At 49.9% G+C, this 15,790-nt stretch overlaps 1 protein-coding gene across 1 annotated transcript in view; it reads right to left on the minus strand.

The window, feature by feature from the left end:
• The window catches only part of LMF1 (lipase maturation factor 1), a 185,193-nt gene that overhangs the window by 127,087 nt on the left and 42,316 nt on the right, over positions 1-15,790 (minus strand). Inside the window, exon 3 of the mRNA XM_032197862.1 lies at positions 9,991-10,139. Within this exon, the coding sequence (XP_032053753.1) occupies positions 9,991-10,139 (149 nt within the window). The remainder of the gene's footprint in view (positions 1-9,990; positions 10,140-15,790) is intronic.

Consider the following 15,790-nt stretch of genomic DNA (forward strand, 5'->3'; position numbering starts at 1 on the left):
AATTTTTTTTTTTTTAAATTCAATGCATTTTCTGCACCTCGAGGCTGTACTTTTAAATATGCCTATAACTTACAAGCCCATGCCCTCAGGTGCAGTGTCCCCAAGCCACGCTAGCAGCAATCAGGGTCAGAAGCACCCAGTCCTCAGCACGAAGCCTCCCTCAAGCTCTGCAGCACCAGCACAGGACGGAGGAGCCGTTTTGCTCGGGCTGCAGCATGGTGTTGGAGTCTTTTCTTGTAGAAGTGCCAGGCTGGGAGGATGCGACAGGTACTAGTCGGCTTCTTGGAAACTTTTCTACAACTCTGACAGCAGCAAACCGAAGACTTTAAAAAGAGCTTCTACCTCTCGTTATACAAACCTCTCATTAAATTCACAGCCGGTAATTCAAATCTCCAATTTCTTCCTTGCAAAGTGAAATAACGGGCTAGAAATACCTCTTCCTTAGCCAAAGAATGACAGGCTTTCGCTCATCAGGTGGCACTGCTGCTTGAGCAGCTTTGTTCTGTAACTTGAACATCAATTCAGAGCCCCGGCCAGCCCCATCAAGGTTCAGGCCTAAGATGCTGGGACTTAAGATGCTGGGACTTGCCTGGTTCCTTGGTGCTGGCCCAACACCAGCGCAGGGCTCCACATTTCCTCCTGGGTTGGCGGCACTGAGCAGCTCAACGCCTTGCCTCTGCATGCATGTCGACAGAAAGAAACAGCTTCATATATATATATTTATATATATAAAGCACCTATCACCATATTGATAAACGCTCTTTGGAAGCACTCTGATGGCAGGGGTAAGAACAGGTAAGAACAGCTTCTTTCGGAGCTACTTGAAGAGCAGCAGCTCCAGGTGACAATTCAATTCCTGCATGCCATCACGGCAGGATGTGGATGGAGGAAACGTGACCAAATAAACAGCCAACAAGGCAAAGAGAAGGATGCTCTCATCTGGTGGGTTTGCCGTGCTGGGAGCAAGGCGACGTGGTGCAAAAACTCAACCAGAGGCACCAGGAAAGGCGAGAGCAAAGCATCCCGACTGCAGGGCTCGTGGGACCAAAAAGCGCCTTCCTGAAAGAGAAGTCACTGGTGTTGATTTTTGTTTTGTCTTATTTGTTGTTGCTTTTTCCCCCTGCTACCAGAAAGACCCTTTGAGAAACTACCATGGCTGCATCAGCGTTTGATTGACTTTGAAGACGAGCTGTAAGGAGTGGGTGAAAGGGATTTTGAAAAGTACTTGGCATTAACGGCTCCATGCCTTTTAAAGCCACTGAAGGAACAACAAGTCTTCCTGCCAAGGGCTATTACTAGACAAATGGAGAGAGATCAGAGGCACAAAGGAGGTTGCTAAGGAGTCAAGTGTGGGATCCCTGCAGAGAGGAGGAGGCTGCAGCTGGGACGGCAAAGGTCAGAACATTGCAGACATCATTTTCCAAAAATTCCCATGAAGCCCCAGCGCCCGAGTCAGGAGTCTGGCCCTTCCTATGAATAATGAGAAAGCCATAAAAGAAAGCTCCCTTTCTTCCCTCCTACCCACGCTAATGTAATAAAACAAATTAGAATAATTATTCTCAATTTCAGAGCCATAATGCCCAGGATCAGGGCACGCTTGTCACTGAGATGACAACTACATCCGTTTGATTTTTTTTTTTCTTTTTTATTATTTACAAAGATATCCTAAATTCCAACTTTTATTTCATTACATCTAATGCAATTTTACTACAGGCATCCAGATTCTGTTTGCTTCAAAGTCTTCATTATTTTTGCCAGAAAGTTCATCTCCCTTATTAGCTAATCACATCCCCACCCTTTCCAGTAACCTTTAAAATGCCACCCACGTTATGACACTTAGCAGAATCCAAGCAAAAAAAAAAAAAAAAAGAAGAGTTCAACATAAGCCACTTAGTTTCTAAAATAATTCGCTGCAGCGGGTTAAAAGAAACATTTATTCTAATTGCAAAAAAAAAAAAGTAATAAAAAATAAAGAATTAATACCTAATGATATCCACAAAATCTGGAAATAATTGATCCCTTCTCTGTGAAAACACATCTCAGTGTGAGAGATGGCAACATTTAGCAGGAAACAATGATGAGAATTGAGCGGAAGAATTTATTGCTAATTATTATAAATCTTTTTGCACTATTTCTCCCCCAAGACGGCTACCTTAAATGATCTTTTTCTTCCCCTCTGTAAGGCACAAGGGAAAACATATCTTTTGTGTACACTTGAAGAACCAGAGGATTTAAATTATTTTGTAAGCCTCTGCCTGCCAAAAAGCTCTCAGGGACTGCTCTGTTCTGCAACCCGTGGCAGCAACTCCTCCTTGGGAGGCTTTGAGCAGCCCGGGGAGGCAACGCTCTGACTCAGGGCGACAGTCTGCAGTTTTGGTCAGAAAGCAAAATTTGAAAAAATAATATAAAATAAATAAAACCTTTGCTTAAAATTAACGTCGGGCGTTTGAATACTATGGATTATGCCTGGCAGGGACTTCTACATCCAGGCAGCCCTGGTGGTGTAAGAGGGCGAGCGCTGCTGTGGCATCAGTGGCTGAGGTTTTGGGGCCAGGTCTGCACAACCACCCGCGTCCTGCAGCAGTCGTGGGGCTGGGGACCCAGATTTGGGTTCCTTTCGGGCCGTTTTGGTGCACGCTGATCAGACTCTGGAGGGGGCGGCTCTGGGGGAAGGATGTGTGAAAAGAGAGCGGGCGGCAGCAAAGAAGAGAAGGGGCATGAATTAATTCCCTAAATTAAGAATTTCCGATATGCTGACGTATCCGGTATAATGGGGCATGGTGGCAACAATTCCATATGGAGGGCTCCCAAATACAAGGCCAGTGGGGGAAAAGAAACCCTGCCTTCCCTGCATCACCCTGTCTCCAGCCATCTCCTGGCGATGCCGCAGCGGCGCTTTTGGCCATCCAGGAGGTTGGTGAGCGGGGAGCATCCTGGAGGGGTTTTAAGGGCATTAAGACAAGGCCATGGGCCACGGAAACCACGGAGATGAGGGGATGGGAGCGGAGGACAGGGCTTGGCAGGCAGGTCACAAACCCGAGGCTTTGCCTTCAGCTGCCCACATGTGCTGCCCGGGGCCGGGGGCTGAGCGGCACCAACCCATCTGCACTCAGACCCCGCCGCGCCCTCCCAGCTCCAACACCTGGCGCACCAGTGATGGATTGGCAGCTTTAAATCTGAATTTCCTTGCTTTGGGCACTTTTAAATTAAAGTGGTAATGTGCTTTAAATCCTGTTTCCCTGCTTTTCCACTACACTCTTCAATCCCTTCCTCCAGAAACTAATCAAGATGTCTCAGACTCACTTATACTCTCTGCTCCAGCCACCTTCCCTGGTAACTTATTCCATATGTCTGTGATCCTTCGCAAGACACAGCTCCACCTTAATTCCCTATTTGCTTCCAGTTTCCCAACGTGCAGTTCCACCCCTGGCTCTTGAATCCCCACCACATCCCCAGTGCTGACAATTATTTGTACAGGACGTCACATCACCGCGCTCTGCAAACGGCACCTAATTAGTCCTTTGACTCTGCTAACGTAAGCATCTCAGCAGTGCTGCGTGCTCATCACCGTCAGGGCACTGCAGACTGATCCTGATGCAAAACAAAACGCTTTTTAGAAACCTCAGGGAAAGGCCTGGCTCTCCGTTAGCAGTCCAACACGGCTGGGCTGCACGTGCATGAGCTCACGCAACACGTGCCCAAAAGCCTCGCTGCTCACGGAGCGCCCACGTCCTGCCTGATGTCAGCAGGGGGAAAGGTCCCGGGGAAGAGGCACAGCAGAAGCCGGTGCCACACATGCAGATGGTTTGATGTGCCCGGTGCCACCCTGTGTGGAGGGGAGCTGAAGCTCCAGCATCGTGCCCAGGGAGAGGTGGCAACGTGGCCCCTGAGGAGCCTGTCCCTCAGCCTGGCAGATGCGGTCCCCTTGCATTTCTCAGCAGCCCTGTGTTGCATTCATTCACCCTCACACCAGAGCCAAAAGAAAAAAGCTTGTGCCAATTTTAATGAGCCCCCCCATGCAGATCTCCTACCTGTGGGGCTGCGCAATGACCCCAAACCCAGGGAGTAATGGGAAGGTGCCTGTCAGCTCTCCATCCCCTTCAGGGATGCACTGGACATGCCTTCCCCCTCCCTCACTGGCCAGGCCTGGGAGCAACCCGCATCAGCAGCCCTGGCTCTGCTCCCAGAGCTCCTGCTGCCAGGGCCCCCGAGCAGAGCAGGCAGACCCCAGCCCCAGCCGTGACCCTTCGGTGACAGTGAGCAGGGACGGCTGCTCCTGGAGCGCAGCTCCGTGCCAGCAGACAGGCGCAGCAGGCTTGCGAAGAGAAGAGAGGGAGGACCTCGAGGCGTTTAACCTCCTTGATTGCTGTTTCTGACAGATATTCACACTGACACTTGCTCAGAGCACACACTTGGATGGGATCCGTGCTGTGAGCGCAGCGGTTACAAGCTTGGCTGTACGTAATACAGGGAATTGCAGGCTCCACGTTCGTGTCCCACAACGAGAGAGGCTGGGAGGGAAGAGGCACAGGAGTTGGCTCTAGCTGGAAAGGACGAAAATCCACCCAAACCAAAGCCTGGCGTCACCGCTGGGCACTTCCAGAGGGACTGCCAACACGGCAGCGATGCGGACGTGTGCCCCGGCCAGCAGTGAACGCTCGGGCTCCTTCTGCCTCCAGGAAGCTCAGCCTCAGCTGCTGCCCCTTGCCGGCCGCCAGCCCGACCTGCCCCGGAGGCACTTTGCGAGCTTCACGTTTTACAGGATGAGCACCAGCCGTAAAGGGATAATGACATTTCCACCCTGCTGCTTCTCGCTCCAGCTGCGCAGCCGCAGCCCGGCGGCGACGCCGTGAGACAGCGGCAGCTCATGGTCCCGGGGGCTGCCTCGCACGGCTGCCCCCAGCCCGCACCCCTTAAAAGCTTCCCCGTGTGCTTCCAACATCTCCCGGCCTCAAATATGTGCAGCACAGCAGGCAGCACACGTACAGCCCCATATAAAACACCCCCATATATAACACCCCCATCCCCTCTGCTCTAAGAGCTGGCGGTTGTTTAACGCTCCCTCCGTCACACCAGAGAGGTGACGGTGCAGGGACAGGGCCTGGCACACAGCTGGCTGAGCTTGAACCAGCTGCGGGGCTTTTGGCAGCACCACCAAGGGGCCCCAGTGCTTCGCTGGCACCAGCACAGCATCCCCGGCACGCCGCTCCCCGGCCCCGCTGGGGGCCCTTTCCCTGCCCGATCCCCTGCATCACGCAGCCTGGCACTGCCCCAGCGCTGCCCACCCCATGCCCAGAGCAGCTTTCCTGGGGCACCGGCTGCTTGCTTTGCCCCAAGAACTGCTTCTGCCCTGCCCCATGTTAACGTCACGCTCCTCCAGCTCCAGCTGGCAGAGGCGATGCTGTGCTCGGGGTGAGAGCTGGGCGCAGAGCGCAGCTTGTTTCTGTCGGCTGAGCTGACAGCGAGATGTGCTGCTCGGAGGGAACAGCCCCTCGCTTAACTACCTCTTGTCAAAAAAAAAAAAAAAAAAAAAAAAGCCCTCTGGTATGAGGCTTGAGGAGTGATGTGTAATAAGCAGAGCGCTCTGGGGAATAATCAGTGAGGAAATCATCAAAGCCATGTCTGCAGTGAAAAGCGTCAGCCTCTACAAGCCAAGATCCAGCGCGGCGCAAGCCAAGCCGCAGCCCGGCTCCCGCACAGCCCAGCCGCGGCCTCGCACCGCAGCGCGCCGGGGCTCCCGTGGCCCCGTGGGGTCAACGCTGGCTGGGGCTCCCCTGAACCCCACCTCGGTCCCAGCACTGCTGCCCCTCTCCACGTGTGCTCTGTTACCCGGTTTTATCAGCGTTACTATAGCTACGCACACAGGTGCTGACGAAAACCCAATTCGCACATTTCTGAGCATGTACGCACGGCAACCTTCCTTTGACACTCAAACTAACGAAGAAAAACTGTGTTTTACGGCTTACGTGTGTAACAACTAATGACTTTCGGGATCCAAAGAGCTACTATGAAGTTCCAGAGGTGTGCTGTGGGCAATTCACTGTCTCAGGGCTGCTCCCCAGCCTCCCGGCGCTCAGCGGTGCAGGATCTGTGCTCCCCCGGTGCGTGGCTCTGGCCAGCTGCAGGTGATGGCACAGAACGTACAAATGACAGTGCTCACCTGCTCTCACAGCTCTTGCAAAACGAGAAGGGGAATTACATCTGCTGAACCGAGCGCTAGCTGCAAATCACAGCTGCAGGTAAAAGGGCAGCTCACAAGCAGCACTGCTGCCTGCCAGAAAACAAACAAGAACCAAATCAAGGCGCACTCATCTCGAGGCAAAGCCCAGGGCCCACTTAGTGCCGTGGACGACCACAGCCTGGGTAAACCAGCAGCTCCCTCCAAAAGCACAAACCCAGATAGCACACGCGTGCCTTGGCTTTGAAACGCCGGGGAGGGCAGGGGAGAAGCTGAGCCAGGGGAGCTCAGCTGCTCCTCACACAGGTCCTGTTACTGGGGCTCAAAACCTGCGGTCAGGCTGAACGTCTGCCAGCACCCCAGAGTCCCTGGAGCCCCGAGGGGCTGGGGGAAGAGCCTGACCCGGGTGCCACAAGCAGCCTGGGGAGCCAGAGCAGCACACAGAGCGCTGTGCCATCTGCAGCCACACTGAGCTCTGCAGGGAACAGAGCAGCAGGAGCACACCCTCAGCCTGATGAAAAACACAAGCACTTGAGAGGACCGAGGCTCTTCGAGAGCAGCATCGTGCCTTCAGCATCTCTCCAAGCAGCAGCAGGTGTCAAAACACCGAATTATCAGCAGGCAACACCCCGGGCTGCTCCCCTCGGCAGGCTGAGAGCAGCTAACAGGCTGAGCACGCGCCTCTGCCTACCCAGCCCACCTCATCACTCCGGGTGCTCTGCATCTCCCAGGCCTGAAGACATCAGTGCCAGAGTCACAAGCAAAGCGATGAAGGTTTCAAGTCGCAGAGCACTCCTGCGGCACATCGGCGGCATAAATCTGTTTGCATCACTTATTTCCGAACACACGGCTCGCACACAAAGGGACCACTATTCTTTTGCCTCTGCATGTTCCTAAGAAGCATCCGTCTTTACATCCTGCACTAATGGGTTATTAGGAACATCAAACATATAGATTGAATCACATAATTATGCCTTTTAAAAAGTCAGCAATATTTGAGATCAGCCCAGCACTTGCTGCCAATCAAACCCCAGCAGCAGAGCCTGAATGCACGCCTTGCCTTGCACAGGAGCGCAGGAGGGATTATTTTACTTCTCATTCGCTGCCTTTTTCCTAACAAAGCCCAGCCTGCTCACAGGGAAGTCGTGCACGACGAAGCAAGATCTGGCCACAAATACTTTTCCAGAGATCTGCACAGCTTCGCAGGGAAGGGGACTCGGGGCTGCTCCTGTTCCATGCAGGACGTGCACCATGCAATGGGATGCTCTGACCACGAAGCCTCATGTTACTCATTTCAGACCCCATCAGCTCTTGATTTGTGAGGAAACACTTCCTCTTTTCCTCAAAGATGTTGCTATTCTGGGACACAGACAACGGCACGTCTGGTATTTTAGAGGTGGATAGCAGTGCACGTGTCCCAGGGTGCTGGGAGGGGTAGCCAGGAAGCTGCAAGGCTGGCACTGTGATGGAGCTGGAAGCGCCTCCCTCCTCACAGTGAGGTTTATTTTGTACCTTGAAGCTACTGGACTTGATCATCTGTCTGTTCCCTCACAGAGGCTGCAATGGACATAGGAGCATCAGCATTTGTTCCCACAGAAACCCCTAGTGCGTTATTGTAGTCTCTGCTTGCTGGAGCTCTGCAGAGAAAGAGTTCCCAAATCTGATACAATGAGGAGAAAAAAAAAAGAAAAAAAGAAGGGAGGGCTGAAAAGCGAACTCCACACCCTCGTCCTGTTCATGATACAGAAGCTGACTTCAGAAAAAAGAGGAGCTTTGGGATGGGAACCTGAGGTCTTTCCTAGGAGCAATCACATTGCAAAAACCAGACACACTGGCCCGTTTAAGGTGAGTTTCAAAACTGTTTATGGCATCGCTCGCCCACCATCCGGCACCATGCGAGAGAAATAAAGCTGCCTCGAGGGAATGCCGCCTGCTTGGGGGATGACATTTTACAAGGAAAACCTTACCCCAGCCAGCTCAAGAGCCCCCGGAGAACCGTGCAAGGGAAGTCAAACTTTCTGTGCCAGACAATCACTGCCAATCCCTCCCCTGGGAAACCTTCCTTCGGCCCCCATTTGCGCGCATGGTTCAGCTCCTGCCCAGATTAGTGAAGAAATCAAAGCCTGCCTTAGAGCAGGTGCACCTGTGCTGCAGGAGGATATTTCGCTTTCACGCATTAAACTTGTGTCCCAGTGCCTGCAAGCGTCATTACCCTGGCCGAGAAGGAAATGTACACGTGTTTGGGCCCCAAAACATTAAAGATCCCATCAATCACCGATTTCCACTTGCTTGCATAGATCCCCATTTAATGACCTTTCCATGTTTTACTCTCCCATGCCTGTTACTTACATATCAGCAACCAAGACAGACAAAGGACTCAAGGGGTGGCATCTATTTTGCAGAGGGCTCTTCCCAAAATAACGGGAGACTTATTACTCTCTGGATAAAGCCGAGGGGCAGCACAGAGATAACAATAACAAAGACCTTTCACGAGCGTGATTTTCCTTTACATCAAACCTGTCCCATAATTCAGAGCATATATAAAAAATGAACAGGAGCAGAGCAAAGCACAGTCAGAATCCCATTGTAATAGGAAAGTGGGATACAAACTTGGTGATCATATAACTTAACCATAAGAAGGCATCCCTGCCCATGGCAGGGGAGTTGGAACTACTTGATCTTTAAGGTCCCTTCCAATCCTAGCTGTTCTACATGTATGATTCTACAATAAATCATTTAATCCATCTCTACTGCCCCACAGCAGGGACAGATGTATTCAATTAATGTAAAGTATAATTTTTTTTTTATTTAATATAAAGTATAAAGTAAGAACTGCGGGAATCAATCCCTCCAGCTTTAGGAAGCAGAGCAAAATCAGCAACCCTACATGACAGGCAAAGAAGCAAACGCAACCAAGAGTGAGTTGTGAAATACCAGTGGTGTGACGTATACAAAAAAACACAACAAAACAACAAAAATCCTGCTGAATTGTCGTAGGCTGGGCAGTGCCACTCTGACGCAACAAGCCCGCAGCATGAATTTTCCAAGAATATCTGCTGCAATAGCACACTGCCCGCTAACGAAGCTGAAAAGCAGGCGACACTGAGGTTAACACATACAAAGTTTGTTCGTTATTTAGAGGATAACTAAGAGCTTACTGAGCTTGCCCACAGATTGAAGCACTTTAAGAGCCGGGATAAGAGAGGGGCTTTGGAGAAAATGGACACAGGAATGTCCCACCTGCCCGCAATCCTACAGCAGTGATCCTTGGATGAAAATTTTGGGATATTTTGAAGAGTCCAACACGCAGATGCAGATCACAGGATAATGCCCCTGCCACACCTTTACTTTAACAAAGATGTGTCAGTTCCTGACAGATTCTTTTACAACCTACTTGGGAATTTCCACTGGCACTTGGACAGTAATGCACCAATTGTTCTCTTTGAAATCACGGAGCAGAGAATGACATTTCAGTAAAGCACACACAAAGAAAAAATAACTCAACATAAAGCTCCTGGTTCCTGGGAATTACCCACTGGATTTGCAGGCAACTTATCAAAAAGTCACAATGCCCAGGTCTTAAACTTCACTTTAATTCCTTTTAAAGAGCCAATCGCAAGAACAGCACCAACACATCGACACGTATTCTTACTCCCGTGTTTGTCTTTCTTAAAGTAAACACTAATAAGAAGTTTAAAGACTCAGTGAAACAGAGCACGAGGCATTTCCTGCTACAGGTTCTGTCCTTATAACAAAAAAAAAAATAAAAAAAATCCTGAACTAGAGGACTGTGATGTGTTGTGCCAACTTACCGCTCCAAGCATGATCCTGAAGATCAGCCACCGAAAGCCCCAGATGACGATGCCGGAGGGAGGCGTGGAGGGGGGCAGGCGGGAGAGGGTCCAGAGCGGGCAGAGGAATATCGCCAGGAAGCCAGTCTCCAAGAGCTGCGATTCCCATCCTGTGGTACAGGCATGTGAGGAAAAAAAAAAAAAGAAAATATTTATTGTAAGCGTCCTATCACATTATCCTTTAACAACTTTAAAATACACAAATAGGAAAAAAAAAAAAACTGCAATGCTTTTGAAATTTGACTTGAGGGAACTTGGCTGCCAATTCTGTTCTAATTCACACATCACACGCTGCCTTCGCTATATGAATTCAGATGCTTTAAGCAACACCATCAACTCCAGAAAAATACATCGCTGTACATCAGTAAATGCATTTCCCACCAATTCCATAGTTAATACCCAAGTCTGTATGCTCACAGAGTCACAGAATGGTTTGGGTTGGAAGACGACCCAAAGCCCCATCCAGCCTGCCCTTGAACACCCCCAGGGATGGGGCATCCACAGCTTCTCTGGGCATGCGTTATCTTTGTTTTTCCAGTCTGACAGCACCGATGACGTGCACCTACACTTTGGGCTTTGCTGTTTTTCCTTCAAGAGCACGTGCCGATACTTGTGTTGTTTACGTGGTTATTTCATTCAACAAGAACCAAGAGAAAGTGCATGTCCTATTACGAAGCAAAAGAAAATGCAGCTTAAGTGCCCTGGGAATTGGCAAAGTGACCCAGGAACATGAGTGATCAGAGCCAGTGGTGTCCTGGCTGTGACCGCTGCTGCAGGGAAGGAAGCCCACCTCTCACTGATGGGCTCCTCGTTTATTCATCAGTGCCTCCACCCCTAGCACAACCAGAAGCCTGTAATCATTCTACCCTAAAAATACAGAAAGTGGAAATGCAGCCAGCATGCCCCCAAGCCTTTGCAGTAAACCTGCTCTGAAATCTCCTCGTGTCACACACCATTGTCTAAAACCAGCAGCGTTTGATGAATGCACGTGGAAGGTTTTCCTCAAACCTGCTACGCCCCAGACACTGATGAATGACATCTCTGCTGGCCTGTGCAGCACCATCCCGCTGGCTGCCCTGGATTCATGCCACGAGCCAAAAAGGGCAGTCTTCATCTTCAAAAGAGGATGATTAAAGTTGCATTAGGTCGTATTCATCATCAGCATTAATGTGCAACCAGAAGCTTTGGATCTTTAATCACGAAGAAAAATCATAATGAAAAAAGTCCAAATCATCCATCAAGCCAGTTTCACACACTACTGGATTTGGCAAAAGGACTCTGGAGTTAATACCAGTGTGTCTGAGATCAAAGCACAGGCGTGTAACGACACAATAACCCGATACCTGTGACAACACTTTGGAGAAGACAGGCCATAGCCCATGTCATGCAAATCTGCATTTTGCATTTTATTTCTCCAGCACGGCAGACAGTATAAATATTGAAATGATTGCTCTGGAAGAGCCAGAACATTGCATTTATGTTTTGACAGGTGAAATTCAACCTCCCCTACATCAAGTAACAATATACTGATGCCAAAAACAAATTCAAATTCATTACACCAACTTAGTCCCACTTCCAATCGCACACTTGAATTTTCAAATATTTTTGTGCAATACAATTGCACTCTGAAGACATTAAAAAATGCTAAATGCCTAAAAGAGGGCAATTCCTGAAAAAGCAACAACTTCGTGAGAGCCATTTAGGACACTGATATTCTTACCTACATAACTGCATACAATAAACCAGACAGCACCCATGGGTCATTCATGACCACGCTTTTCCCAAGACTCCCCAGGACACTGCTGGTTGTAAAGTGGAAGAAACAGTTTGGTCTGCTACAACTCTGTCTCCCCCAGCTTGGAAAAGACGACTTATCAAAGGCATTAATTCATTTCAGCTCCAGTTTGAGATACCTGAAATGCACACACAGCGAACATTTTTTTGAACGTGCAATGTGACTTTGTCACACAAGGAAAACTACGCTAAATTCGCTTTAAAATATGAAATAGCTGTAATGGAATTTCCTTAAAAAAAAAAAAATGCAAAAGGTTCCTTAAATCAAAATGCATTTAAAAAAATATTGTACTTAAAACAGCTATTGGAAAATCTCCACTCTTCCTCCATACATCCTGTGCTTTCTAGAACAGATACTCCAACTGCCAAAATTAGCGCTTCTGGGAGGAGAAGCGAAGTATATTGTTATAAAAGCAGCTGCACCAGGAAAGCAATGGCTAATACAAAATGTGAAAGGTTAATTGTTACTAAACCCAGCCACAAATAGCAGTTATGGGTCTAACTGGCACCAAAATGGTAGTATATCTCACGCGTTTCTGCCTGCACAAGAATCCCACTGTTATCAGCGTTTTCATATGGTAATGACCGTGTCCCCCCGCAGACACACGCTATGCACGCTGGATGGCTGAGTAGGAAGGCAGGAGCCTCCACATCCCCAAACAGCCTCTGGATCTGCAGCCGTGCCTCCCTTTGGAGAGCAGCATCGCCCCTCTCCACGCAGGGCACGGGGACATTTTCACTATTTTAATTTTAATCCAAACTCCCAGGAAGATGCCTGCTGAAAGAGCACTGCGGGATCAAGCAGTCCTGTGCCACGTTTCTTGTGCGTGGCACGGGTCACCCCAGCACGCCGAGAGCCGCGCATGTGCACGTGCGTGGCAGAAGCGAAGCCGAAGCCTCCCTGGTATGCGGCTCGCCTCAGAGGATCATCAGTTCAGCCTGCACCTGTGCTCCTCGTTCCAAAGCGACAAGTTGGGATCCTGGCACCACCACCCGGCTGCCAGTCCAACAGCACGATGTGACGTGCCAGCCAGGGGACAGCTCAGCGCGGCGCGAGGACCGCGGCACACAGTGCTCCCCAGCTGTTGGTGGAAGCCTCTTAAATTACCCGCTGCTGACAACGGGGGCTGGCAGCGGGTGCAGCTGAGCCGGCACCAAACAGGGTTTTGCTGCAAGTGCAGCCAAGGACAAACTACGGTCACAGCAGCATTTCAGAAGTCTCTGTCTAAACCTCCTCCGCTTGCAGCTAGATCTCGTTCGGCTCCAGCATCCGTGCATGGTGATGGGCAGATTTGCTAGCATGGATGAGGCTTTGGTGCTGTGTGCTGCTGTCCTTCACTCCGCTGCTGACCCTCATATCAGATCACACCAAGTTCCTGCTAAAAAACAAGTCTGAGATGCAGACATGCACGGAGAGCCTCTGATTTATTAACGGCCCTCTTCCTGATGCACTGAGCAACCACAGCTGGTAATGTGGTCATGCAGATCAATTTTCCATGCTAGCACGCCTCACCCGCGCAGTCACAGCTCCTGCCCTCGGCCGTGGAAGCCCCTCTGCAGCCTCCATCCATCTCCTCCTCGCCCACAGCGGCCGCCTACCCACTGCCACCACTCTCCCCTTCCCCATTTGACTCACCTCGCCACCAGAAATGAAAACGGGGGAAGGTTTTGCAGCCTCCCCAGTTTTACCATGTCCTCTGGATATTAAAATTTCCCTTCCCTTATTTGCACCTCATCCATCCAGCTGCTCATACAACAACCAAGTTGGCCCCGATCTCCCTGAGATCTGTTTCTCTCCCCTAAAGTCAGTCTTCTACTTCTGTTTGTGTTTTAGCTTAAAACTACAGGCTGGGCTAAGCCTTCAGCTCAGAAAAAAAAGTCAGACAAACGTGAACTGTTTTTAGCAGGGACTCCTCCATGACTATAGGTTGTTATTCTTACAGCTATAATCATGTGCAAATAAAGTACTGTCTGATGCTACTCCACAAGCACTACAAGCACTTGTGGATAGGATTATCCAAAATGCTGGGAGCATCACGTTTTCTACTACAACTTACTCACCACAGCCGTAGCCAGAGCACAGAGCAGAAAGCAGGGGGAGCTCTGCCCCATCTCGCCCTCACCCTTTTGTAAGCTGATGCCAGAAAGCAAGACTGCAAGACCCACTAGGAGAAACCCTGAGTTTCTACTGCTGACTCACAAACAGTTGTTGTCGTCTGCCCCCTAAAAGCCTCAAACTCACCCCCTTTGCAGTCTTAGGAAGGTTCGAGGCCATAACCACGTGGCTGGACCTTGCCACCTTTCACTGACACTTCTGAGGCTCACAGAGCCTGGAGGTGCTGCAGCTCCTCCGAGGAATCACCCAAGTCATCGCACCTCAGCAGGGAAGACCGCAGGAAAAGCTGTGACTTGGTTATCATGTAGGTTTCCTTTCCAACTGGAGTTTTCCCCCTCTTTTCTCTGACAATTGGGCAGTGTTGAGATGTACTGGGCCAGGCAAAGGAGCCCGACACAACCGCGTCCTTCATCCCCACCGAAATACTGGGAACCTCACACCAAGCTGCTGGAAATCCCAGCCCCGACATCTTTGGGACAGCTCTAGCAATGTGAAAGCACTGCCTTGAAGGAATTATTACCGTGACCTGTGAAGACTTAAAGGGGGAAAAAGTCAAGTAACCCAAATAATGCCCCAATTTTGGGAGCTGAGGGCAGGCACTCGGTGCTGGAGGCTTTCACAGCACCTGTACGGCAGCCACAGAGAAACCAGCACAAAATGGGAACTGAGCACCAGTGCCAGTAACAGAGCAGCAACCTCTCGCCTGCAGTGGTGCTGATTTACCACCTACAGTGACACTTCCCTAGCATTTTCAGAGTGAAACCTGTTTTTACAAATGGCAGCAAACCCCGCGGTCCTTAGAGGCATCGAGGTCATCTCAGCAAGGCAACTCGCATCCTCCAAGCTCGAAGCAATTCATCCTCACGCCTGGGCTGAAACTCGGGGCTCACCTCGGCCCCCCATCCCTCCGGCCCTGGCGCACACTGATACTGCTGGGAACGAAAGGGTCACGTTGTTGACCCACCTGCTCCTGTTTTCTTCAGTTGGATCTAGTCAAATTTCAGCAGCTGCAGCGCGGCACAATGCGCCATTGTTATCTCCCGCGCAGCAGGAGAGGGAGCCAATTTTTTTTTTTTTTGAAAAAAAAAAAGAAAAAAAAAAAAAAAGAAATAAAATAAACTGCCAATGGTGGCTGCACTTGCCTCACACGCGTTGCGAATGTTTGTTCCATGCTCCTAACTTGATGCAGCAAAATCCAGAGTTTGGCATTTTATGAGGTCTCCACCGGGGAGGGAGCGCGGGGAGAAGTGGAGAGGTGCTGGGGGGGCACAACAGGAGGCAAGAAGGGAAGATAGGGAAGCAATAATAAAAAAAAATAATAAAAAAGCTTTCCCGTTTTTCTTTTTAGGGTTTTCAAATGTTTTTCTTCAAAATTAAATAAAACCATTCATCCAAATTCTCAGCTAGGAAATTTAGCTCAACATCAAGTGATCTCTGGAGTCAAAAACCATTTGAAGGAGGAACTGTGAGAGCCTCCACCGTGCTGCCTCACCAAGTTCTTCAGCAGGGAGCATACTCCTTGGCAGAAACATCTGATGTGCTGTGGAAAACATTACTGGTACTTAACATGTAGAAAAAAAGCCAATTTGGTATGAACAGTCTCCAGAAAAGTCCAAAGCAGCACCATTATGGCTCCCTATAGAGGGTATTATTTCTAACGGAATATAGATTATGTAGCATTATATCATTAAGTTTCCAATTTTCATCTTTATTATTTACCGTCAAGTACGTGATGAAAAAAACATCCAAGGGATCGCAGCTTGCCCACGGCTCCCGAGGAAAGCCACGAGAAGCCCTCCCCACCCAGCCCAGGGCTGCACCTTCGGCTTCCCGCGCCCCTGGCCAGGTTTC

This window comes from Aythya fuligula, chromosome 15 (genome assembly GCF_009819795.1).
Source record: "Aythya fuligula isolate bAytFul2 chromosome 15, bAytFul2.pri, whole genome shotgun sequence".
In the NCBI taxonomy this organism is placed as follows: domain Eukaryota; kingdom Metazoa; phylum Chordata; class Aves; order Anseriformes; family Anatidae; genus Aythya; species Aythya fuligula.